Below are 27,028 nucleotides of genomic sequence, written 5' to 3'. Positions count from 1 at the left end.
TATAGTTATGAAACTCACAACACTGTTGGAAGCCAAATGCAATTCTGGGTACCAGCAGCTCTCAATTTGCAGGGGGTCCTACATGATGCCCGGCCACTGAACTCAGTTCTTGTGGCATTTTCCTTTGTTCCCAGATGTATGCCTTTTCTATTACTTCCTTATGTTACAAATAAAAAAGCTAAAGTTTCAGAACATTAGTCTCAAAAGGAAGTTGGAGGTGTGTGTTAAGTTGAGCTGGATTATAAGGAAGAGGCTACCTACCATGAAAAAACAGATGCATACATCATCGTCCTGGAAAGAAATCTTTGGGAAATAGGTTGAGGCTGCTGCTATTGTTGTTTCTTTCTGTGTGGATGACTAATTAGATCAGTATCTAGAGCAGAATTAGCTAGCTGCTACTGCAGCCATGAGGCTCTAAGCAACTTTCAGCAACCGCTTTCAGCTCTTGGCAATACCATGATCATGAGTCATTTAAGTGCCTCGTTGGGCATGGCACTGAAAAGAGGATTGCACACATCTGGTGACTGTTCTCTGAGAGCCTCTAACGCAAATTATAATGTGCAGAATGAAACATTAACTACACGAAGGAACTCTAAGTGCCGTATTTAATTGCATTCAAGACACCATCGATTGCTGGACACACCATTGTTTTTATATAATATGAAGACACAAGACCTCTGTCAGTTAATTTTAAGATGGTGTCTGTTGTAGACCAATATAAGGTGTTAAAACAAATACTGTGCATCTTAGGACACATGAAATGTGTTCATTGCAGACAGTTTAGGGCTCGGGATCAGGACAGTGTGACACAGTGTGGACCCTCACGGAGAGCAGCCCCGCTAGGCAGGACCGAAAGCGTTTCATTGAGCAGCAGCTCGAGTTGCTCTCAGAATCCACTGTTTGTGTCACACATGGGACAAAGGGCTCCAGCCCTCAGCAGAGCATCTCACTTGGAAAATTGTTCACTTGTGCTTTTGAATATTAGGTTTTCTCCCTGCCTTCACTTGTGGCTTCAGGGCGTTTCTTATACAGCTCAGCCACCTGTGACACAGTGTATCTTTTAAAATGTGGGGTGAGGGAAACTTGGCTGACCTCACCTCACACCTACCCGATGGAGAACAAACTCTCTAGTCATGAACTGCGTATCACGATAAAATGTTTAGCGTGAACCAGATCTGCAATTGCTATGCTGTCTTCGGTGGACGAAGGCAGCGGAAAGATGCCATTTTTCCTGGTGACGTCTTAGTCTAGCACCCATCACCATAACAACCCTAGTAGAGCTGTCAGCCTTGAAAAAGGAGTATACATGCGTCCTTCCCACTTCCTTCTTTCTCTGTGGTGAGACTGCTGGCTTGTCCAGACCAGACAGGCCAGCAGTGGCCTCTGCCTCCCTGGTTGGTCTGGAAAGAGTCCCATGGAATGACCTGGATGTATAGCAGTGTCCCACTCGCTATCAGATACCTGGTGTTGATGACCCTAGGGCATATCACCAGCCTCTGTGGCCCACGCTGGGACCCCCGAGGCAGGCAAGTTCAATTCTGCCTTTCTGCTGCGTGGTAGATGACCACCTCATCATTTAAGCAAGCCTGCTTTGGGGGTGTTTAATGCAGCCCAAGACCACCCACGCGTTCATTCATCAGTGGCCTACTGAGTGCCCTGCGCTGGTCAGGACTGCTACTCACGGTTGAAAAACATGGTTTCTACTTACAAGAAGCTTCTAGTCTAGTGGGGCCTTGCTGCTGCAGGCCAGGCTGCTCCAGGGGCAGAGAGAAAAATCCTTTGAAGACTTGCTGGAGGGATACCCTACAAAACGAGTATAGCAGCTGATGATCACACAGAGTGTGGATATAGGAAACAGGAAACAGTCTCAGAGTTTAGCAGGTTCTTTGGGGGAACTTTGCATTGAAGAGCAAGAAGATTACCAGATGTGGCCCTGTGGCCCCCTCGGGGCTCGCCCAGGTTACCCAGAAAGAAGCTTCTTGTCCTGCTGTTCATGCTTTGCTGAGTGGACCTGAAGCTTCGCAGTGAAGCCCCAGCTGCCACTGGGTGGGGCTAGCACTGGGTTCCCTCCCTCCCTTACCCCTTCCTGCTGCTTCTCCTTCCTGCTTTCAGGTTTCCTTTCTTTCTTTCTTTCTTTCTTTTTTTTAACATCTTTATTGGAGTATAATTGCTTTACAATTGTGTGTTAGTTTCTACTGTATAAAAAAGTGAATCAGCTATACAGAACACTCTATGACATAAATCACAGCAAGATCCTTTCTGACCCACCTCCTAGAGAAATAAAAGCAAAGATAAACAAATGGGACCTAATGAAACTTAAAAGCTTTTGCACAGCAAAGGAAAACATAAACAAGACGAAAAGACAACCCTCAGAATGGGAGCAAATATTTGCAAATGAAGAAACTGATGAAGAATTAATCTCCAAAATTTACAAACAGCTCAATATGAAAAAGCAAACAACCCAATCCAAAAATCGACAGAAGACCTAAATAGACATTTCTCCAAAGAAGATATACAGATTGCCAACAAACACATGAAAGGATGCTCAACATCACTAATCATTAGAGAAATGCAAATCAAAACTACACCGAGGGGGCTTCCCTGGTGGCGCAGTGGTTGAGAATCTGCCTGGTAATGCAGGGGACACGGGTTCGAGCCCTGGTCTGGGAGAATCCCACATGCCACGGAGCAACTAGGCCCGTGAGCCACAACTACTGAGCCTGCGCGTCTGGAGCCTGTGCTCCGCAACAAGAGAGGCCGCGATAGCGAGAGACCCGTGCACTGTGATGAAGAGTGGCCCCCGCTTGCCACAACTAGAAAAAGCCCTCGCACAGAAACAAAGGCCCAACACAGCAAAAATAAATTAATTAATTAATTTAAAAAAAAAAAAGGAGGTGAAGGACATGTCACCTTCTCCATTTAAAAAAAAAAAAAAAAAACTACACCGAGGTATCCCCTCACACCAGTCAGAATGGCCATCATCGGGTTTCCTTTCTATTCATCTCTTTCTCATTCCTCCTCCATTCTTATACTTTTTTTCCTACAAAATTATAAAATTTACTTTTGAACTGTGTCTATTTGTTTACATGTATTTGGAAAAGTTCTCTTTAGTCAAAAAAAAAAAAAAAAGTGATGATTACAACCAGATAAAAATGTTTCAGACTCTCATTTTTGGGGCAAGTAGTTGTTGCTTGGTAGCCGGTATAGATAGTTTGAGACTTGCACAGGCTCTGCATAGAATTACTATTGACTAATTACAGTGCGTTACATGAGGGAATGTGACTTGGAATTGGTTTCGTGTAGTAATACTGCATTGCAGTCATTTAGTGGACACAGAAGGAAATAGATGAGAAGTGCAATCATTTCACTTCATGAAAAGTCTAAATCTAAAATACATTTTAAAAATTATAGTTTAGTTATACATGGCTGCTTTTAATGAAGCTCTAAGTAAGTGCTACTCAGTAAAATAATTTCGTTCTTTATTGGATGCACAATGGGTTCATTTCAGATGGAGCTGGCTTCCCCATCCCTGGTTGTATGACGTCAGGCAGATAACTTACCCGACTAAACCTCATCTTGAAAATGGGGATGATAACAGAACCCAACTCGTAGGACCACTGTGAAAATGAAATAAGATAATCCTGAAAGGCATTAGCATGGTGCAGCGTACATGATAAAAATTCAGGAAATGTGAGCTTTTATTATTCACCATTGGCACAGGGTTCATGATCTGATACAGGTAACAAAGCATTATAATAACTTCACACCATTCTCTCAAAGAATCATGTACAAATCAGACATTTGAACTATTGCACGTGCTAAATGAATGGACTGGAGATTAATGAAGTTTTACTGTTTAAAAAATGGCTTTTCTATTTGTTCCTTGTTTGACTTCTTTGTAGTTCTCACCCAGGCGTGTTCACTGAGCAGCTGCTCTGAGGGTGGACGAGGCTGGGCCAGCGAGTCCTGTGTCTGGCGCTCACTCTGGCCAGATGTGCTGCCCACCAGATGTGGTGCTAGATGACATCCAGGAGACTCCTTCCTCTCCCCGCGCTCCTGCGGGGGCAGCCAGGAGCCTCCGTGCGTGCTTGTTAGCTCCTCAGGATAGACCCAGTCGGAGACAGTGCGTTGTCACTTTTTCTAAAATATGTCTTTGCAGGCCGTCTTGAATTGGACCGTTTAGAAAGCATTATCTGTTCTTTCCAGAGTATTTTACTCTGTCTCACTTCCAGATATGGTCACCGCCCTGCTTTTATCTGTGAGGGAGGCCTCTCCACCTCTCTTAATCTGTAACATTTGAGGAACTCCCAGACCCCAGGCATTTAGGCTACAACTTTCAACTACCGGGCAGCTGGAAAGAAAACAGGAGAAGCTGGTTGACCCCCGGCATTCAGGGGATCTTACTGTGTCAATCTGATCATTGGATTGTCTCAAGATAGATTAGAAAGCAAATTCCACTTCAGCCTCAGCTCAGAGCACCAAGAGCTCCTGAAAAGTGGACTTGATGATGCTGTGATAGTTGGCAGTTTTAGCACGAACCACGTAATCTTTGAACAATCTGTCATTTGGAGTTTGCTTACAGGGCCATGCCCTCTGGGGTGTTTTAACTGCAGGTCACCATATTTTATGCAAGAGACCAAAAAATTGGTAGCCTAGAAGGGACAGGCAGCTGAGAATGATTTCATTTGTATCCCTTCCTTCCTCTTTTTGTAGTTCCCAACCGGAGAATATTGAATCAGACTGTCCTTCCCCTGCACAGACATGCTTCTGTTCCCCTATCGATATTCTGCTTCTGTTCTTGGCAACATGCTCCATTGATTCAGTCCCCTGGGTCAAGTTTCTGAGGAATGTTTTCTATATCTATATGTAGCACACACATATATACATATGTATAAAATATACACACATATGTATATACACACTCATAGAGAGAGAGACACACACACACACACGCAATCAATGTATCATCTTTTTCTTCACTTCAACCTAAATGTTTCTTGTGGCAATTTAGTGTCATGTTCTTAGTTGAAGCCCTGGCTTATGCCTGGACAGTAACGTCATCTCAGGTTTACTATTACTTAATGTTTATGTAGTGTATTTTCAACTCCATCCCTGAGTATAAGTTGAGTGTAATCCTATGAAAAGACAAGGAAATAAAACTGGGTAACTTTAGGAAACTTTCAGTTTTATGATTTTATAAATGCCTAAGAAATTGGTTGAAGATGCTTTAAAAATACAGGAGGAGATAGGAGAGGGAATTGGTAAAGTGATAGGAGAAGGACCGCAAAGATGTGCCCTGACTTGGGCCGTTTAGGTGCCAGAATGATGATTTTTAAATCCCACTTAGCGCCTCCAACTTAAGCATTGTTGTTGGTTTGTTCGTTGATTTGTTTTTCATATAAGTGAGGAGAATCATTTGAATCATTTGTTATTAGTGCACTTTTATCGAGCATCCCAGAGCTTTTATATAAACTAGGTGGCCTGGGGTCTGAGGGAACAGAAGGAGGGGACCCGGGTGTTGGAAGAGGCTGGGGGTGAGCCATGGAAGGAGCACAGGCTTTGGGGTGGGGAGACCCACGTTGCAATCTCATCTCAACCATCGGCTAGTTGTGACTTTGGGCAGGTTCATTAACCTTTGAGAGTCTGTTTCCTTATCTGAAAAATGGGGTTTAGATGAGAAAAAAAAAAAAAAGCACATTGTCTCCCATGGTATCTGGTACATGAGAGGAGGTTATACTTTAAGGATAAATGCTCTCTGCTCTTGAGTCTCTCTTATCTCAGCCAAGAGCAGAGAATAAGGCCCAGAAGCTTGAGTTTTAAAAACCATATGCTAAATGGTTGAACACAGAAAACAGTGGTTAAAAATCCATATACCAGCAGAAGACTGGCTACAATCCAAGGACTATTCTAAACCTGCTCACTTTATCAGCACCATAGGAAATTAGGGTAACTGTCTTTGTTCTGGACACTGCATTCTGTTTGGAATCTATATCAAGATGAATGCTTTCTCCTTTCCACACATGCTTCCTAATAGCCCCTCACAAATACTATATTGGATTCCGGTACGTCCACCCGTTAACAGAAGAAGCAGTTGAGGAGATGGAGAGAGATGGGCTGGAAAGGGCGATTGCTTTCACACAGTATCCACAGTACAGCTGCTCTACCACAGGTAAGGCTTCTCTCTGACAGTGGGAGGGTAGATCTGGCCCTGGCAAAAGTAACCAGGGAAGCTGAGCGCGGAAGGAAACGATAAATCATTTTCGATTTGAATGGCAAATCCAGTCTGTCTGCTTTAAACATGAGAGTTCAGGTCAGTCCGTTGGAAATCTCATGGTTCATCTGCCCCTTGAGTTATTAGCCAGTTGACTGAGAATTACAAATGGTGGGTGAAAGGCAGTGGCTTCCAGTGCTCAAATGCAACTGTATAATGGATCAGTAATGAACCTTAAGCCACTTTCTATGTTTGTGTAATAACCCTTATTTTTATGGCTACCCTAATATTCTTATTAATGTAGCAAAGTTGATAGCTGTTTCCATTTTGCCAGCAGAGATGTCCATATAACATTGGAAATATAGGTGTTTATTTTGGTTATGCTTTGGTTATGGGTTGGTTCCTGGTTAAACCAAAACCCAGTTTAGGGTTTCCTTTGCAAACTTCTCTCAGTGTTCTAGATTTTGGGAAATGTTACTAGGTGTTGTTTCCTATATATTTAATTGGAGCTGGAGAATAATCTGTTTTGCCAATCTCTGTATCATGAGGTATAGGTAAATCTTCTGCTGTCACCCACAAATACATTTGTTTACATCCTTTCTCAAGGCTTGCGGTCAGCACATTTTTACTCCCAAATTGCTTTTGGACATTAGTGCATATGATTTCTATAACTATAAGGAGAAAACAAAAGGCTACTGGAAGAAATCTTGGAAGCCTGGTGTGTTCCTTAAATATTTATTCAGAGCACCTGTGAAAACGTCTGAGTCCTCAGACACCCTCAAGAGTTTGAATTGTGATTTCTTTTGGACATGTACCTCAATAACTTTAAAATGTCTGGTAACGTTATTGGAGAATAAATCAGATTTTATAAATTTCTAAACTCTACTTTGGCCAGGCTTTCAAAAATATAACTCAACATGTAAATGTCCGCTCTCAAAATTAAACAAGTTCAGAAGACGGTTATTTATATGACAAAGGATTGACTAGGGTTTCATTTCACAGCTGGCTCTAGCAGTGTGTTTAAAACAGTAGTGTCTGTAGCTTTTCCCTACTACCTCTGGTGTAAGGGCAGGTACATCCCTACTTCAGAGATGTGAAAGCCTTTGGGAAGCATGTTCATTCTTTGAGGCCACTAGAGTGTCATTTATCTGTTGTTTTATTGAGACACATATTGTGGCAGCACCAGTATATTCTATGTATCAATCACTTTTTTTAATCATGCAATTTTTTTAGTTACGCTTTTCCCTTAATTACTACCTTTGATAGTTCATTGCATGTTTCTGAGTGATTCAGAAGACCTGCTGTGGCTTCTCGAAGTCCTTCTGTACATCTGAAGATGCTGTTCACCTGTGAAATGTGGTTTGCAATGTGAAGATGGTGGTGACTACGTTGTGATTTCTGGAGGGATGGTTTTTGAGCCTGGAATGGACTCAATTTGGATTTATCTGACCCATTGTATTCTCAGAAAAATGGAACTCCATTTATTTTTTTGAAAATTGAGTCTTAGCCTGAGGATACATGTGATTTAAATATGGCTTTGTCCTGGCTAGCATTTTAATTTGGAGACCTAACTGATTAATAGTTCTCATGGAGAGACCGGTTGTGTTGGGAAGTGTGGCAATGTTTTGGAGCATTTGCCCCATGTGAAGATTGAAGAGGAGGCCCCATGTTAGGGTTAGTTTCCTAGGATTAAGGCTTGGCTCCAGTGCCAGCTCCTCTAGGCCAGGAAAAAAATCGCACTGGGTTGTCACCATCTGCTTTCCCTTAGTCTTCGAACTTTCATGGTTTCCTTCTCTTGTTTAGAAATACAAGTTTTGTTAGATTACCTGTAAGGATTTGGTATTCATTTAACTTATTCTAGGGAGTGATGATAATTTTATAAAGCAGATAAAAACAGAGAATGCGCTTAGAAACCTTAATAAGCTGCTCTTCTTATCAAACAAGCCATTAAAAAGGATGGTTATAAAGCTTTTATTGTAATGTGGAAAATATTCATCTCATAATACTAAGTAAAAATGCCCTAAATACTCAGGATACAAAACTGCACATGTCCTAAAAAGTATAACTTTGTAAAACAAAACAGCTGTAAAGAAAAATAATTGGAAAGAACTACCTTAGAAGAAAACAATGACTGTATTAGCATTCTGGGGTCATGGCCAGCTTCTTTTTTGCTTTCTTTCCCACCCCTACATTTTCTGTAAATGGGGTTGATTACCTTCACAATGGGAAAAAAATTTAACATGCTTTCAATTGTAAGACTTGGTCCTTGCAGATAATGACTGCTTGTATTTCATAAATCCGCTGCCATTGTGCTTCTCTAGAGAAGTGGTCTCAATGCTCTTTGAAAGGCCATTGAAATTGATTGCTTTTTAGTGATCTTCATTTGCAGGGTAGTTAAATCTATATGCATTTTAGAGCATTGAAGTGATTGTAATTAGACTGATTCAGTGCGGAAGACTTACCTGCTTTGAACTTATTACTGCCTTTACTAGTCTGTTTTTTATTTTCACCATAGCCCACATGCGTGTACTAAGTGGCCCCTGTATATTTCAGGCAGCAGCTTAAATGCCATTTACAGATACTATAACGAAGTGGGCAAGAAGCCCACGATGAAGTGGAGCACGATTGACAGGTGGCCCACACACCCCCTCCTCATTCAGGTAAGCCAGCCACTGCCAGCTGCGTCTGTCACCCCAGCTTCTGGTGTGAGTCAGGTTCTTGTCCCTGCCTGGTCTGTGGGTGTCCCGAGTCTTACTGTTCTCTTACTTAAATTGTGTGCTGGGGATTAACAGAAGGTATTAGAGTCTTGATTTATTATGACAGGAGGAAATAAATTTAAAGATTAAAGGGTAAACTCTTTTCTTTCTTCAGATTAATAGTATTAGTTACAGACCATGGCAGAATTATGTTTTGAGTTTTGTGTTTCACAGTGACCAAAAGAACGTTAAAGATTATGCGAGGAAAAAAAAAAAGATTATGCAAGTTGTTTCATTTAATCTCCATTCATAGACTGAACGGCTGACAAACAGATCCTCTATTTTCTAAATCCTTTAAAATATCAAAAGATTAAAAAATTTTAAAGGTAATATATCTACATGTTCTGAGACAGAATAAATTTAACATTTCAATTGAGAAAGTTTCATATATTAAAAGAAATTTCAAATTTCTCCTACATAGTTTATATTTGTAATATTTATAGTAATAGATGTTTGATTTTAGGAGAATCGGTTAAAGCTACAATTCTAAAGCTTTGAATTGGTGTTATTATGTACCTTTTCGCCCTTTGAATACGGGAGTACTACTGGCTATTGTCCTTGATCAAACAAATATTATTTTGTTCTGTTGGTGGAAGTTTCTACCTTCGAGTTAGTTTAGGTAGAAGAAATACTAAGTGATGTGGATTTCATCCGTTTATTTTTCATTCCTCGGACCGTCTCTGGCAAAATACCAGCTTAACACTTTTTTGAAGCCTGGAGTAACTTAAAATCGATAACCACTAGATGGTGGTAGACATCGTTGAAAGCAGGCCGGCTCGCCCCTGAGCAGACGGTGTTTTCCTTAGGCCCGTAGGTGCTGTCAAGGGTTAACGCTTAGGTTGAAATCCAGTTTTAAGTAAAAAGTGCGAAGTGAAAAGGAGGCACCTTCCCTCAGGGATGGGTGTAGTTTTGGTCTCAGTGTGGTGTCCTCCCCCACAACCTCCCTCCCAGTTTGCTCTTTGCTGGGTCCAGTCCGGACCGCCTGAGCCCCAGCCTGGCCTGCCTGTTCTGCTCTTGGAGGCCTGTGACTGGAAACAAGGGGGGTTTCAGGTTAGCACTGACATGTGGTCGCAGAGAACCGAGGGATCTGCACAGCATCTGCCTGCCCTAATTGAGGGAGTAATTAGATTTGCATTAATATTCAGTCCTTTGAAAAGGGGGGAAGCAGAAAGATGGAAAGGTCTCTTCACTGAGGAAGTCTCCCTTCATAAAATGAAAGGGAATTTTAGAGGCATTTATCTGCCATCCTATATGGTGTGATTGAAGGCTCTGAGAGCCGCCTGCTTCTTTCATTCTGCAGAGGGATTGCGCATAGAAAATACCGCAGATGGATTTTAGATGATTTCAGGAACACTTCTGCTCGCCCACAGCTCCTCTATTTAGATAAAGGCTGAGTCTGTTGTAAGCTGTAACAAATTGTGTTTCTACTTGCAGTTATGCAAGATGATAAAAGGAAAAAATGCTACTAAAACTTTGAGGAAACAAAAATTTATGGTTCGATTTTATTAGTATCATGACGATTACGTGAGGAGATCTGATATCTAGTGGAAATAGAAAAAAACCCCAACTAAACAAAAACTAAAAGTAAAAACTGAAACTAAAAATTGTGTGTTTAGTCTACATTTCTATCAATACGTATTATAGGTAGTAATTACTCAAAATAGTCATTTTACTACTGTATCTAGCTGTTGGGATATTTGGTGTAAATGTAGGTTCCAGGCTCCTACTTAAACTTTGCATTGGGCCTCCTTATCTAGGCTTTTGTACAGTCTTTTCTGAGCATCCTTAGTCTCCAAACACTGCAGAGACCACCAGAAAATATTGCTTTTATCTGTATCTAATCCTATCACATTGACTCTATAGGTAAATTATAAATTTTGAAAAGGGAACTAACTCTCTAGGTACCGCTTTGTGCCTTAGAGCATTAATTTGTCAAATTTTGTGGGTTCTGGAAAGATTAATAATATCCCAATATTTATTAGGTAATAATTTGCTCATCCTATGGTATTAACCACTGATATATCAAAATGCCAACAAGTACAAATTTACATGGTTCTGGTAAATTGTCCTTTATAATTTTTTTTCATAATGCTTTAAAAACATTTTTATTTGGAAATAATTTCAAGCATTGGAAAAGTTACAAGACTAAGAATAGTATATAAGGAACTCTCATCTCTTTGTTTAGATTCACATATTAATAACATTTATCCCACTTGCTTTATCAGTTGCATGCTCTGTGTGTGTATGCATACGTATGTGTGTCTATGTATACATAATTTTTTTCCTGAACCTTTTGAGAATAAGTTTTTTATACACACACACACACACAGACTTATAAAACCACCCTTTACACCTAAACAGCAGGCATATTCTTTTCCATAACAATGATACAATAATCAACTTCAGCAAATTTAACACTGATACTTAAATCTATCTAATCTACATTCATATTCCAATTTTGTCCGTTGACTCATTAATGTCCTTTGTAGCATTTGCTTTATAAGTTAAATGACAGAGTGATTAAAGAGTGAGATCAAAGAAAGCCTCTTCAGATCTGGTATTTCAGCACCTATTGTTGTGACTGGGGGACGTGCCAACTAAGGAAGGGAATTAACTGGTCTGGTGGAGAGAGATGTGACGAGGAAGGGGGGCTGCGTTCTAGCCCAGCTTCCGCAGATGCCATGGGGCTGAGCGGGCTGAACGGGCCCCCCATTCAGCCTCAGCTCCCCACTCTGTGGATTTAACGAGAGTTGTACAACCTCTCATCTGTTGTTATGAAGGCTGTCATGAAGATTGACTCAGTGAGGAAAAGGTCGTAAAAATAGAATCATTTTCTTATTCCTCTGTTATTTCTGTCTAATGTATTTTAATGTGATAGGCCTGAAAGCCAAGCTAAGGGAGATTTAGTAAGACCCTGTAAGCTGTTTTCCTGCTAGCCGAGCAAATGAGAGGTCTTAAAACAACTTCTCCTTCCCATCTGTGTTTCCTTTCCATCTGGAAGTGTGCCCTGTGCCTCCCAAGGGGAAGCGTCCAGAGCGTTCGTTTTCAGTGAGCCATTAGCGAGCTTTAGAAGTTTCCCATCAAATTCCCCAGGCCCCTGAAACCGTTATGAGCCATTTTGATGATGAACCAAAGCAAGAGAGACTGTACAGTTTGCAGTTTTTTTTACAAAGACAGTTCTGATGTTTGAGGGCTTCTCTGAGAGTTTTGGTGTCGCTCTCATTTAAAAAATATTTTCTTTTCCTTCCATGTCTTTCTTCCCACTCCCTCCTTATCCCCCTTTCTTGGTGTTCCCACAGTGCTTTGCCGACCACATTCTGAAAGAACTGGACCATTTTCCACTTGAGAAGAGACGCGAGGTGGTCATTCTTTTTTCTGCTCACTCGCTGCCGATGTCTGTAAGTAAGAACATTCTGTTGGATGACCCAGTGGTAGAGGATTTCGAAATGTGTGACATGGACTCAGCTTCCGTTTGGCCTAAGCCCAGTGCAAGGAGGAACTCTAAAATCTCAAACTGAACTTGGTGCTAATTTTAGACTCGTTTCTTGAAGCCTAATAACAATTCATTCAGACTATACTATTGTGAATAGACATTGTCTTAATAAGTCCCTTTAAAATGGTAACTTGAAGATATATTCCTACCTAAGAATTTTTAATAAGTGGGACAGTTAAAAGGAGACTGCTTTTTGCCTGCCCTGTTGAAGGAACTCAGCCTGACGTTTCAGGGTGTTGGATTGTAGACTGCGCCACCAGGGAAGCCCTCAACCCCATTCTTTTGTCCTCGAGACTTGGGCTGTTTGAATTCCCGGAAGTGATTAGTTTTTAATTTGCCAAGGCTAGAGAGCACATTTTGGCCAGTGAATATAGAGTGTGTCAAGTTATGATCTGGTTGCTCCTGAGTTTCTCATATTACACTGGGTGTTCATTAAGATACCGCATCTGTGCCATCACTGTTGCATTTGTGGAGACAAGAATTGATGGAGCTGGTGTATGTATGATATACAGAAGTGCTTGGGATAAGCAGCCAGTTTCATCAGCTTAGAACCAGCATTGTACCCTAAAAACATTGCTTGCAAAGCTGGAGAGGTAGAGAATTACATTTTCTCAGGTGTTATTAAGGTTTTAACTCCAGGGGTAATGGAGTTAATACAAGTGTCGTGTCTGGGGCCACTATTCTAATTGGTCTGTGCTGCCACCTGGTGGTCACCAGGGGCAAGCCCGTTGCAGCTTCTCTGTCCTGCATGTCACCTAAGCGGTGCCAGGTTCAGCAGTAGGCAGCTCTGGAGAGAAATTTCTCTCTTCTGGAAGCCTGCCTGTTCTCTTTTCTGGTCCCATGCAAATTCTCTTCACATGTCCATCCTCTTGCTCTGTCCTTCTCCTTTTTATAACCGTCCTGTGTGTGATGAGGCCGTGTCTGAAGTGCCGGAAGGGAAGCTCTCTAGCCAGGAAAGGAGGAAGCACGTTTTTATACGTGCACGATTCCTGGTGCTGCCTTCTCTCCTCTCGTCTCTCACTTCACTTCCCGTTCTTCCCCTCAAGGACTGAAGATGCTGCTTCCAGGTTTGCTTATTTGGGGTTTTTTTTGCTGCCCAGGGTCTTGGGTGAGAAATACCATGAAGTCAGGAGGATAAGGATGGGGTAGGGAAGGCAGAGGGATTGTCGAGCAAGAAAACTGTTCTCACAATCTCTTCTTTTTCCCCTGCATTCGCTTCTAATGACTTTTTCCCCGTAATGACTTTTTAAAAACGTATTATGTTGAAGTCATTTTAGACTTACAGAAAAGTTGCAAAAATAATACAGTGTTCCCTTAGCTTCTCCTAATGTTGACATCTCACATAACCAGAGTCTGGTGATCAAAACTAAGGACCGAACGGCGATACAGTGCTGTTACCTGAAGGCCTTACTCAGATGTCTCCACTTCTTCCTCAGTTGTCTCTTTTCTGTTCCAGGATCCAATCCAGGATCTTACATGGCATTTACTTGTCACGTCTCCTCAGGATCCTCCAGTCTGTGACAGTTCCTCATACTTTCCTTGTCTTTCATGACCTTGATATTTTTGAAGAGTGATTTTAGTAGAATGTTAGTTATTTTGTAGCATGCTCCTCCATTTGGATTTGTCTGGTATTTTCTCATGATTAGACTGAGGTCATGTATTATCAGGAAAAAAAACCCCTGGGGTGGTCTGTCCTCAGTGTAGCATATCAGGGGAACATGCTGGCAGTATGTTTTACTACTCGTGACGTGATCCCTGGTCATTTGTCTAAGGTGGTATCTTCTGGATTTGTCCATTATAAAGTCACTATCTTTCTCTCTGTAATTACAAATATCTTAGGCAAGCTACTTTGAGACGGTGCAAATATCTTGTTGTTCCTCAGACTTTTGCCCACTAATTTTAGCCTCCATCAGTGGATATTTCTGTGCTGTTCTAATGGTGACTTTATAGTTCCCTCATTCCTTCTACATTTATGTTTCTAATGGCAAACTAACTTTTAGTAATATCATGAAAAGGTTCATCATTTTATTTCGACAGTGTTTGTTGAACACCTACTATATTCCAGGCAGTCATCTATCCTCTATCGTAAGATATGGGAATGAACAAAATAGACAATAATCTTTGCCTCCAGAGAATGGGGGAAGGGGGATGGATGATAAACATAATACATAAGAAAATAATCTGGAACATTAGGAGGTCATAAGGGCTATGGGAAGAAATAAAGCAGGGTAAGGGGGTTAGGGAGTTAGTACACAACTAAATATTAAAGAAGTAAAAGTAACACTTCTACTGAACATTTTCAGAGGTATTAGCAAGCTGTTCTGGCTGTGAGTAGCATTTACAGACGCTGTGCACAAAGCATTGCCACGGTCCGCTGTTGTGGGAAGAGTGGGGAAGAGGGATTAGAAGACACAGGCCATGCTCTTGAGGAGCCTGGAGTCTGAGCCCGCGTGCTGCTTCTTTCTCTTATTCCACTAGTGTTTACTCTGTGTCTACCTGGTCCCCATAGACTCAGTAGTTCCGTACACTGTCCGTACAGCACTCTTTCTTTTCTTTTTTGTTTTTCTTTTTTGCAGTACGCGGGCCTCTCACTGTTGTGGCCTCTCCTGCTGCAGAGCACAGGCTCCGGACGCGCAGGCCCAGCGGCCATGGCTCACGGGCCCAGCCGCTCCGCGGCATGTGGGATCCTCCCGGACCGGGGCACGAACCAGCATCCCCTGCATCGGCAGGCGGACTCTCAACCACTGCGCCACCAGGGAATCCCCGTACAGCACTCTTTCAATTTCATTTCTAAAATCAGGGAGTTCCCTGGTGGCCTAGTGGTTAGGATTCCAGGCTTTCACTGTCGTGGCCCAGGTTCAATCCCTGGTTGCGGAACTGAGATCCCACAAGGTGTGCAGCGCAGCCAAAAATAAAAATAAAATAAAATGAAATAAAATCAGCCCCTCAGGTGACTATCAAGAGTGAAGGCCCATCCCTTGTTGCCTCTTCCTTCCCAGCTTTTCTGTCTCATTTTCCCTATTTCAGATGGGGGATTGAAGAAACCCATCCTCCATCGTCATACGTTGTCAGTCTCCCACGAATAACATGGACACAGAATTTGACATGTTCCTAAGGACCTTAGAGATGATTGAGTACAGTGTTCTCCTTTGGCTGATGAAATCGATCCGAGGAAGTTGGGCGTTGAGCTCAGATGGCATGGTCTTTAGCGCAGAAGACAAGGGGCGGCCTCAGGTCCAGGGCTCACGCCAACTCACCACATAGTCCAGGGCTCTCAGAACCCTTCTCGGTGTTGGTGACTGAACACCCGTGTCTCTGTTGCAGGTGGTCAACAGAGGGGACCCCTATCCTCAGGAGGTGGGCGCCACTGTCCAGAGAGTCATGGATAAGCTGGGTTACTCCAATCCCTACAGACTGGTTTGGCAGTCCAAGGTAGGTGGCTTCCACACATCGGCAGGCAGTCAGCTCTCTTGAGGATGTGTATTTTAGGACATAGTTATAAAATGATTAGATTTGGCCCTTTCACGTAGGCAGAATGTTCTGTAACCTGACTGCTCCCATGAGCAGAAAGAACTCTGCAAGCAAATAAGGAGGGAAAATCAAGTGACCACTGGAATTCCTCGATTCCATTGAAACAATAGATTATTTTTAATTGTAATCATAGGAATTGTTATATTTTGCCAGTTTCGAGAAGGATTCAAGCTTAATATAGAAATACCAGAACCCATTAGAGAAGGTGTAAAACGTGGCCCTCACTCTTACAGGGAGGTGTGTGTATGTCCAGGGCAGTGGGCTGTGGTGAGACGTGGGTCCCGGTGTGCATTCATCCTCCTTTCTCACAGGTTGGCCCGATGCCCTGGCTGGGTCCTCTGACAAACGAGGCCATTAGAGGGCTTTGTGAGAGGGGGAGGAAGAACATCCTTTTGGTTCCGATAGCTTTTACCAGCGATCACATTGAAACGCTGTATGAACTGGACATCGAATACTCTCAAGTTCTAGCCAGTGAGGTAAGTGTGGTTATCAATCCCGTTGTGATTTGTTTTAAAAGGAAACTCTCTGCAGTGATCTAACTGTGTCATTCAAAACTATCGTTCAGTATATATGTTTGCAGGTACTGTGGCCTCATTGTTCTGAATAATACTTCATCTGAGTACTGATCCGAACACATCAACTTAATTGCATGTTTGCAGCGGGAAAGCACTCTTGTGCCTTTGTAAAACTAGGCAGCCCAGGGATCACTGCAGGCGATATCATTTTGTTTAGTTTGAGTTACTATACCCCTTGAAAGTAATAAAAACTACATTTCCTTAAGAAAAAAATAATTGTACTTCTCACCAGTTTGGAGGAAAAGAACTTTCTTGTTCTATAATTCCTCTTCTTCACCTAAAAGTGCCCTTTACTTGGGCTGTTACACTGCTTCTGGTTGGGTTTCGAGGCACATAGGAGTCATCGCCATTTAAGAGAAGGGCGTGGAATGAACACTGGCACAGTGTGTGTAACTTCCTTGACCTCTGTATGCACTCACTTAATTAGCTCTTTGCTACTATGTTGTGATCAGTCTGATTATTGAAATAACAAATACCATTCTGAGTTGTCTTGTAATGTAAGATGGATGTGATTGTCATTCACATGGAGAAAAGCTATTGTTGACCCATCTCGGGGCTTCTGAGGGCCGGCCAGAAACCCGAGTCCACTTCTTAGCATCGTTTCTATGGGAATCGTGGAACCCTTGGGACCCAAGGAGCCCTTCCCTCTCATCTTCCACCAGACCTCTTGGCCCTGGTCACCCCACGTGTGATGGCTGGGGCCCCGGCCTCGAAGGATACTTCACCCTCTCTGGGACCAGGGGGCAGGTGCAAGGAAGGGTGGAGAGTGGACTGGGGGAGAGCTTCAGCAGCACCCGACCCCACAGGTCTTTGTACGGATGTACTGGTCATCAATCACACATTGATGAAGGTAGAGGGTGCCTAAGTTACTTGTCAGTAGTTCTGATAAGGAATTTATGGGGAAGTTGTAGTTGGCTAACATGAGGTTGTAGGGTTGTCTATGGACTTCATTTGCCGATGCCTTCTAGGGACTTCCCCAGCAGTCCAGTGGTTAAGACCCTGCACTTCCACTACAGATACAGGCGATCTCTGGTTGGGGAACTAAGATCCCACATGCCATGTGGCACAGCCAAAACAAAACAAAAAAATGATGCCTTCTATATCCCAGCAATGACCTTGGCTAATGGTGACCTTGCTAGAAAACTGAAGTGCGATGGTAGTTCATACCAGTGTATTTGGAAAACAAATTTTTGTTTGTATTGCATGAGAATTCACTCATTCATATAACCAAACTGAGGTCATCCCTTCGTAATCAAATGGATTATTAGTGACTAACATATTAGCCTATACAGAGAATAAAGAAAACCATCTACTACAGCTAATTGCCTTATTTTGCAGGGAGAATACACTACATTTAAAACTGTTAACTTTCTCTAAAAAGTAGTTTGAAATTTTTGCCCAAAATAGAAATTATTGCTTTTTGATAATAAAAATAATAAAGAACTCATTTCAGAGAAGTGTGACATAGAGAGTAGAACTCACTCAGACGCTTACCCCTGAGAGATATGTTAATATTTTGTTAAAAATAAGCCCCTTTCCCTCTAATGTGCGTGTGTCTAATGGAAGCGGTATCCTTCTACACATTTAGTAAAAAGGGTATTTTATTCACACTGTTTTTGTAACTTTTTTTTCCTCTTAAAAATGTATTATGTATACATTAAAAATGTATTAGTATACTTTTTCTTTTTTTTTTTTTTTTCCATCTTTATTGGAGTATAATCGCTTTACAATGGTGTGTTAGTTTCTGCTTTGTAACAAAGTGAATCAGTTATACATATACATATGTTCCCATATCTCTTCCCTCTTGCATCTCCCTCCCTCCCACCCTCCCTATCCCACCCCTCTAGGTGGTCACAAAGCACCGAGCTGATCTCCCTGCGCTATGCGGCTGCTTCCCACTAGCTATCTACCTTACGTTTGGTAGTGTATATATGTCCATGCCTCTCTCTCGCTTTGTCACAGCTTACCCTTCCCCCTCCCCATATCCTCAAGTCCGTTCTCTAGTAGGTCTGTGTCTTTATTCCTGTCTTACCCCTAGGTTCTTCATGACATTTTTTTTTTCTTAAATTCCATATATGTATGTTAGCATACGGTATTTGTCTTTCTCTTTCTGACTGACTTCACTCTGTATGACAGACTCTAGGTCCATCCACCTCATTACAAATAGCTCAATTTCGTTTCTTTTTATGGCTGAGTAATATTCCATTGTATATATGTGCCACATCTTCTTTATCCATTCATCCGATGATGGACACTTAGGTTGTTTCCATCTCCTGGCTATTGTAAACAGAGCTGCAATGAACATTTTGGTACATGACTCTTTTTGAATTTCAGTTTTCTCAGGGTATATGCCCAGTAGTGGGATTGCTGGGTCATATGGTAGTTCTATTTGTAGCTTTTTAAGGAACCTCCATACTGTTCTCCATAGTGGCTGTACCAATTCACATTCCCACCAGCAGTGCAAGAGTGTTCCCTTTTCTCCACACCCTCTCCAGCGTTTATTGTTTCTAGATTTTTTGATGATGGCCATTCTGACCGGTGTGAGATGATATCTCATTGTAGTTTTGATTTGCATTTCTCTAATGATTAATGATGTTGAGCATTCTTTCATGTATTTGTTGGCAGTCTGTATATCTTCTTTGGAGAAATGTCTATTTAGGTCTTCTGCCCATTTTTGGATTGGGTTGTTTGTTTTTTTGTTATTGAGCTGCATGAGCTGCTTGTAAATTTTGGAGATTAATCCTTTGTCAGTTGCTTCATTTGCAAATATTTTCTCCCATTCTGAGGGTTGTCTTTTGGTCTTGTTTATGGTTTCCTTTGCTATGCAAAAGCTTTGAAGTTTCATTAGGTCCCATTTGTTTATTTTTGTTTTTATTTCCATTTCTCTAGGAGGTATACATTTAAGATGTTTCTAATTTTTTGCTTTCATAAACTGCTCTGTAATAAACATAATTTTTCCAATTATTTGCTTAGAAATGATTCCTAGCAATGGAATGTAAATGTTGATACATATTTCATTGGATTGTCCTACAGAAATACATCCTTTAAGTCTCCCATGAACAGTGTTTGAGAACACTTGGGACTCCCCTGGTGGTCTAGTGGTTAAGACTCCTCACTTCCACTGCAGGGGGCGCGGGTTCGATCCCTGCTCGGGGAACTAAGATCTTGCATGCCGTGCAGTGTGGCCAGAAAGAGAAAAACAGTGTTTGAGAACACTGACCAACTGGCTATCCTGCTGTTACTTCTACATGAAGTTTTGGAATATGATCAATGTCTTTTTAAATTGAGAACTATGTGTTTGCTGAATCTTACCATTTTCCCCTTCCCAGTCTTCTAACTTAAAAGATAAAGCAACAAAAAGGCCATCAGCATTTCAGAAAGGGAAAGAGAAGATCCTAGCTACCTGAGTAAATAAGAATTAGATACTTCTCAGTTATTTGGGGGATAATTAGCTGGAATCAACGGGATATTTTTGGAGAGGGGAGCAGGGATGGTTGTAAACAATCCTTAGGTTTTTAATTTATATTTTTCTATGTAAGAATATATTTAAAAACCCAACTCTGCGTATTGGATCCAATCTAGTTTCAATATACATTAAACTAATTTACCTCTTTTGGCACTTGGAATCAAAACGTGTAAAAATTTAAGTCATTAAAGCAACATTCTGCTTAGGTAGAGTCTGTAAAAGTATGCGTTAGAAAGGTAGACTAAAAAAAAAAAGAATGGTAAGCAGATTTAAATTACTTGAGTATTCTATCAGATACAAACCTCAAAAATGGTTTGGAAACAAAGCACCCATGGGAAGGTAATGGGATGAGGGAAGGAATAGAAATTGAAGAGCAATTTTATGATAAAGGGGTGAAAATCAGCATCTATGTCTGGTCCCGGGACTGTTTTTCATTTCTGGGTAGTCTGGGAACACTTTGGTACTAAGACTTCGAGTTGTGTTTGTGTATGTGTGTTTATTTATTTATTTTATTTTTTTGTAGCAGTTTCTTTAAAAAAAAATAAAGGGAAAATAAAACGTGTATGTGTTTTTCCTCCCTTTTCTCATTTGATTTCAGTGTGGGGTTGAAAACATCAGAAGAGCAGAGTCTCTTAATGGAAATCCACTGTTCTCGAAGGTATCTCTAGTGTTACAACCATTTTAGTAGAACATGTCGGAGAGCAGTCCTCTGAGAAACTCTTACAGAATATTGGTTTTCTCACATATTAGAACATTTTGAGTTCCAATTAATTACAAAAATAAAATCGAATCCCTTATGCTCTCGCTCTTTTCTCCTTTAGAGAGCCCCCGTTTTCTTATTTCTACCCACCTATCACTATGTCTAATTAAAAATCTGCCTTTCAGAGACAAGGTTCAGCAGGTGGGGTGAGAGGATTTCCTTCTCTAAAACCTGTATTTGAAACTTTTCTCTAAGCTGAGAATTCTTAAGAAAGGAAGACATCATAGAATTGGGTTAAAAGGGTTCATAGGTTTTGAATGGGGAGATGGGCGAGGGGAGGTGTGGGAAGCTGCGTCCGCTCTGCTGCTGATGGGTCTCTCCTGCTTGTTGTCTGTCTCCAGGCCCTGGCCGACTTGGTGCACTCACACATCCAGTCCAACGAGCGCTGCTCCACGCAGCTGACCCTGAGCTGCCCGCTCTGCGTGAATCCCGTCTGCAGGGAGACCAAGTCCTTCTTCAGCAGCCAGCAGCTGTGACCCCGCCAGAGCGCCGCGGGGATTTGGCCGGTGCCCAGCCTCCAGACACCTCCGAGGTGGAGGAGGATGTATTTAGCATTAGGGAGGGAGTCACATTGATGTGGGCGTAGCCTTTGGCCACAAATTGTGTACCTTCTTGAGGAATGGACTCTGAAATCCTTATTGAGGGGTATTTTTATAGACCAATACAGTAAGCATTTATAGTTCCCCTCTCTGGGTTAAGTTACTAGTTTGGAATGTCCACTAGGCTATTTTAAAAATGAGTTTTAAAAATTTATCTTATGAGATGCACACGTATTTTCAATACTGATTTTGGTTTTATTGCGCCCCAAAACCCCTGCAGGGGTACGGAGAGCGCCCTCTGTGGGGCTGTCAGAGTGAGTGAGGTCTGTTTACAATCTCATACTTGTGTTTTAAAGTGAACATAGTTGAGTAAATGAAATATAATTTGAAAAAAGAAAGGGTACCTGATCTTTCCGTCAGCCCCTGGGTTACAGGATGCTGGGCCGGTGATGTGGTTCCTACAGGGGCTGCTCTTGCCAGTGACGTCACTAGTAATCGGTCATTTTGGTCCTTGTATGTGAACCTCACTTTCCTCACCATGAAACTGAATCAAGTGTAGGTTCCAAAAGTGCTTTGAGATTCCCCAGGCACACAGGGCTGATAAACATGTAGCAATCCCACATTTGTCATCCCCACCTTGGTGGGAATCGTTGGTGCCACAGGAGAGGGGGGCTGGAAATGCTAATGAAGGGCTTCATGTCCAGAGCTCCTCTCAGGACCTCGTGGACATTTCCATTGAGCATCTTCTTCATCTTGGTGGAATGTCCCGTTTCCGCATATTTGTTTGAAGATTTATTTTATAAAGTCAAGGACGTTTGGTAACCTCAAATTCTTAATTTACAATTTTTATTATAAAAATTATGTAACCGTGCTATAGGAAATTTAAAAAATAGAGAAAAGGAAAATAACCACTCTAATGCAACAAATATGATTCATATTGTTGTAGTTCATGTTAGTCTTTTCCTGTGGATATCTTAGATGCCATTGTAATCTTGAATTTGTGAGTGAAAAGTTGTCCTAAAATGTAGAAATAATGTAGGATCAGAGTCAGATCTTCTATACCTGGATTTATATGGATTTTAAAAATCTCTGATGGATCCATAGTGAATTTGTAAGAATTACTTTCTCTTTCCTTTAAGCCTTACAACTTTGTTCTTTGAAAGTGCCTTTCTTTTTTTTCTATTTAAGCCAGTGAAAGTATTAGTGGAGTCATAGACCTTCTATATTCAGTATTTACTATATTAATAAATATGACATCATTAAGGTTTTAACCAGTCTGATTCATTCTCTCTGTTAAATCAAAAGTAATCCAAATTCATTACTAATCAAAATTATTAAATAAGAGGAATTTACTTTGTGGTACAAGAAAAGTAACATGCCATCCACGTTAGTTAACAGTTTTCCCACACTGATAACCGCTCTGAAATTTGAGTAGCATCTACACTTTTTTTTTTCCAAATTGGCTTCCCTTTTAGCAGATTGTGTTTCCAGAAGAGGGTACAAGGCATAGACAGTTGTTTAGAATTTTCCTCTTCTGTTTCCACGTACTTTGGGGGGACTAGGTTCAAGGTAGGCTTTGAGTGACCTTGGCGGGATGGCGTAAGGAGCAACTCGTGTGTTAGCCAGAGGGCAGAGTTTAAAGCTGGCGGCCATAAGAAAGAACTAACATTTGTGTGTGTACACGTGCGCTGGTGTGTAAGCCTAGAGCCCTTGACTGCACCCTTGGTACTGCATCTCTAAGCTCTCAACCCAGCCTATAAAACCCCTTCTGTCGGATCCTGAAGATGGCCCAGGAACGTGCTTCCCAACATTGGGTGGAAATGGGAAATTCATTGAGATGTTGCAAGCTGGAAAAAGAAAATTCTGAGTTGACCCCAAAACTAGTGTCCTGAATTAAGGTCGTTCAGTTTCTCCGTTTTAATATGGAAATCCTCAGAGAAAGACAAAAGCTAATCTTTTCTTTCCTTATTTCTAAAAATTATAAAATTAAAAACATTTCATCAAGGTTGTACCCCAGACTTTGTAAATATCATTCCTAGGAGTGTTGTTCTAATTGCCTAATAATTGAGATTCCATTGTAAAAAAACCCCCTTCAGTAACTTCTCCCAGTCCAGATGGCCTTCTGTGACATTCAGCTTTCTTTTTATAGAAGCTAGCATCATAAGGTTTCAGGGAATGTACATCAAATGAATTAAGCCTGAATATCGGATGGCTCAGGAAACCTGAATTCTGCTTAAATCATTGCCAGTTGAACTATCTAATCATGTCATAATTATATTGAAGTTTTATGTGCTTGCTTTCTAACATTCCTGGTTAATTCAAACAGTGGCACCTGAAAACTTGATCTTTTTTTTTTTTTGCTAGATTTCTTCCAGCTGGACAGTTGTGTGGTATGACTATTATCTAACCTTTGCCTTAAAAGGCATGCTTCTTTTCTTAATACACTTATTTTGGAAAGTATAAAGTGTGCCAAGCCATAAGGCACCGAGGTGAGTGGTGGGTACCGGTGGGCAGTCCAGAGAAAGAAGCTGATGCTGCCAGTATTCGCTGAATAGCACCAACATGACAAGCAACAGCAGTGGGCGCCCTTTAGTGGAACCACGGCTCCCAGCGTGAGATGAGTCTTAGGAGGGCTCTGGGGAGTGGGTGACGTCCAGAGAACACATTCACAATCTAGGCTCCCAGGATAGGAAGAAGTGCTTCTGCTTTTGCTGTGGGAATCTTATTAAGCCTTTCAACAGGGAAGAGGAAGTGGAAAACAAATGCACCCGTGATAATCAGTTTCTTACAATACACTCTGATAGTGTCCGCTTAATCGTTTTTAGCAGAAATCATTAGCTTCCATTTTTAGCATTAACAGCTCCTGGCTAAATTAGTCTACGGTAAGCCATTAGGAGGGATGTTGGAATTAAAAACATCTTTGGAAAAAAGCCTGGTTTGAACCTGTGTTATAAGCCCTTGGGCAGGAGTCGCCGGGTCCTGTTTCTGGTTGTTTGACAGCTGTCACTCTGATGTTCCAGGTGCTCTCTCAGCAGCCTGCTCCTGAAATGAAATCGCGCAGGCCGGCTTTTTTCCTTCCACTCTCCCCAAGGGGTTGAAGCTTTACTTTCCTGACATATTAAGAAGTAATAGATTTTACCCTGAGAATTCATGAGGTATTTTTACCTTTTCCTTATTTAAAAAAAAATTATATACATGAGATGGGATTAACTGCACAGGCATACAAGCAGGGGCTTGCTGGCCAATTGTTAAAATTTCAGGTTGTTACACATAACAATTATTAAAAGTGTTATATCTTACAGTTTAATTATATTTTAAAAAGTAACAAATACTCAAAAATCATTTCCCTATTATTTTACTATATTTTATCATCTTTATTCTAGAGGTTATTTATGTTTATGATACCTATATGATGAAAATACTATATAATGATGGTGAGCTACTGTACGTCTCCAGCTGTGTTCAGTGACCGTGTTGGCAGCTTGAAATTGGCTACAGTAGGGCTATTTACGTTTGGAAATCAGCAAATACTACAACTTAGGGCTTCCTCGATTGTTTTGTTGATTACCTAGACTTAAAGTGGTGGAAAAAATGTTCATATGTATTAAAAGTTGTCATGTCTCTAGCCATTACATCGTGAATAGCACAAAAATTTGAGGAAATATCCTCCCATTATGTGAAAACTAATAGCCGATTTATCCAAGTGAAGTTTTGATATACAAAGTTGTTTTACATTTGCATTACTCATTAATGTAAATGAAAACACCAGCATTCATGTCAGAACTATATAGGGCGGCTACAGATGCGAGAGCTTGATAAAAGTCAACACAAGCATTCTTTGAGAATTAATTGATTATATGGAATTTACAGTAAAGAGAATTATGTATTTTATTATTACTTGTAAATTGTGCATCCTATATCTTTTATACTGGTGAAAGTTATAATAAACATACACACATGTATGTATAGATTGTTTTTTCAGAGAGCTGGTTGGTGACCATTTACCAAAACACTACTGCCTCAAACGGAACTTTTCTGGGATGATGGACGTGGTCTATGTGGATCACATGCTTGCGTTGTTCCCAGATTCATTATATATAGAGAGGTAGCTCGCTCTGTAGATCGCTGTCTCTTTATAGTGGAAGCTACCCCATGGTTACTAGACATTTTAATCTTTTTAGTAAGATGCCAGTTGTGTCCAACAAAATCCCACGGGCCTGTTGTACTAACAGGGGCCCTGAGAGGCGAAGGTTTGCTTATATCTGATAAACATCCTTATAGACAGAATCTTTGGACATATTCTCAGTCAGTTCCACAGGAAATATCCCTTAGAAGTGGGTTTTCTGGATCAAAGGATATTTATGCAGATTTTAAAAAGAGGATTAAATGAGATCACATGCCTAATGTATTTAGTAAGGTGCAGTGTTTGGGTGGTGTGTGTGTGTGTGTGTGTGTGTGTGTGTGTGTGTGTGTGTGTGTGTGTGTGTGTGTGTGTGTGTGTGTGTGTGTGTGTGTGTGTGTGTGTGTGTGTGTTAAAGGCCCAATAAATGGTAGCTATTATTGACTTGTGTTACTCACTCGGTTAGCAAACGATGGCTGTCTTGTTCTCAGTGTGACTTTATTCTAGGAGGTGGAATTTTACTGTGTTGTTTTTTCATGAAGATGTGATGGCAGAACGAATGTTATCCTCAAAGTTCAGAGCACTCACAGAGCCTCTAGGAATCAGGGATCAATTCTCTAGTCCTGCCTTTTATGTTCCTTGTTGCATTTACTTTGGGTCACTTGCCCTGAGAAGGTCACAGGCAGAGAGAGAAGAGACAGACCCTAAAGCTGTCGATCCTTCTTCATCAGTAACTTTGCAAAGAGTTTGAATGTCGGGAGAAAGTTGAGTTTCAGGTTTAAACCACTTGGGGGATGATGTGTGGATTTCACTTACCCTTTACGGGTCTGCAGGTACCTGAGAGTTGCCTATGTGTGTCCTGCCTGCCAGCCTGTCGCCGTGTGGCTCTCAGGGGGCAGAGCCGTCCATCAAAGCCGGGCCGGCCTCCAACTCAGGTAACCACTGCACTTACACAATTCTCCCTTTAAGAAACGTCCGCGGGGAATGTGTTCCTTCCTGTTTCTGCGCTTCTGAAGGTTTTCACGTCCATGCTAACCCACCGCGGGTCTGGGCCAAGGCCAAGTTGCCCATCAATATTGTAAAGTAGCAGCGTTATAAAATTTATGGAAGACGCACAAAGGGCAATTCCCTGAAGTGACCAGCCTGCTGAGAGGGGATGTTGGATAAAGGGGGATTTCCCACTTGGAAACAGTGTGACATCAAGTGCCCAGCTGGGGAGACCCTTTATGCTCGTGGGCTCAGAGCTTGGGGAAGAAGGAAATCTGACCTGGTTTCAAATCCCACCTACAACTGTTAATTTATTTGGTTATCTATTAGCAGTCTCCTGACAGCTTACTTTTATGTTTAAAATTAAGTGCTTGATTGATTATTTTATGTAACAGCGATGGGCTGTTGTTCTATACATAAACCAACCCATTAGTGGGCTCTCTCATTACTGGTCTCTTTCCTTCTTTCTTGGTTCATTTTGTGTGTGTGTGTGTGTGTGCGCGCGTGCGTGCACCTGAAGGTTGGGAGAGCTGGAGGAAAGGACTCTTTGTTCTGGGCTTGTATACATTCCCCAAACAACACATCCACAA

The 27,028-nt window shown here is 41.5% G+C and overlaps 1 protein-coding gene across 2 annotated transcripts in view; it reads left to right on the top strand.

Annotated features, from left to right (window-relative positions):
- The window catches only part of FECH (ferrochelatase), a 35,765-nt gene extending 13,163 nt beyond the window's left edge, over positions 1-22,602 (top strand). For both annotated transcript variants that reach the window (XM_030868025.2, XM_070047019.1), the window contains 7 exons: positions 6,035-6,169; positions 8,765-8,871; positions 12,267-12,365; positions 15,785-15,892; positions 16,303-16,467; positions 20,631-20,690; positions 21,134-22,602. In XM_030868025.2, the coding sequence (XP_030723885.1) occupies positions 6,035-6,169; positions 8,765-8,871; positions 12,267-12,365; positions 15,785-15,892; positions 16,303-16,467; positions 20,631-20,690; positions 21,134-21,268 (809 nt within the window). In that variant the 3' untranslated portion in view covers positions 21,269-22,602. The remainder of the gene's footprint in view (positions 1-6,034; positions 6,170-8,764; positions 8,872-12,266; positions 12,366-15,784; positions 15,893-16,302; positions 16,468-20,630; positions 20,691-21,133) is intronic.
- The last annotated feature ends 4,426 nt before the right edge of the window (positions 22,603-27,028 follow it).

This window comes from Globicephala melas, chromosome 13, assembly GCF_963455315.2.
Source record: "Globicephala melas chromosome 13, mGloMel1.2, whole genome shotgun sequence".
NCBI lineage: Eukaryota > Metazoa > Chordata > Mammalia > Artiodactyla > Delphinidae > Globicephala > Globicephala melas.
This window is presented reverse-complemented; position numbering and strand designations above follow the sequence as displayed.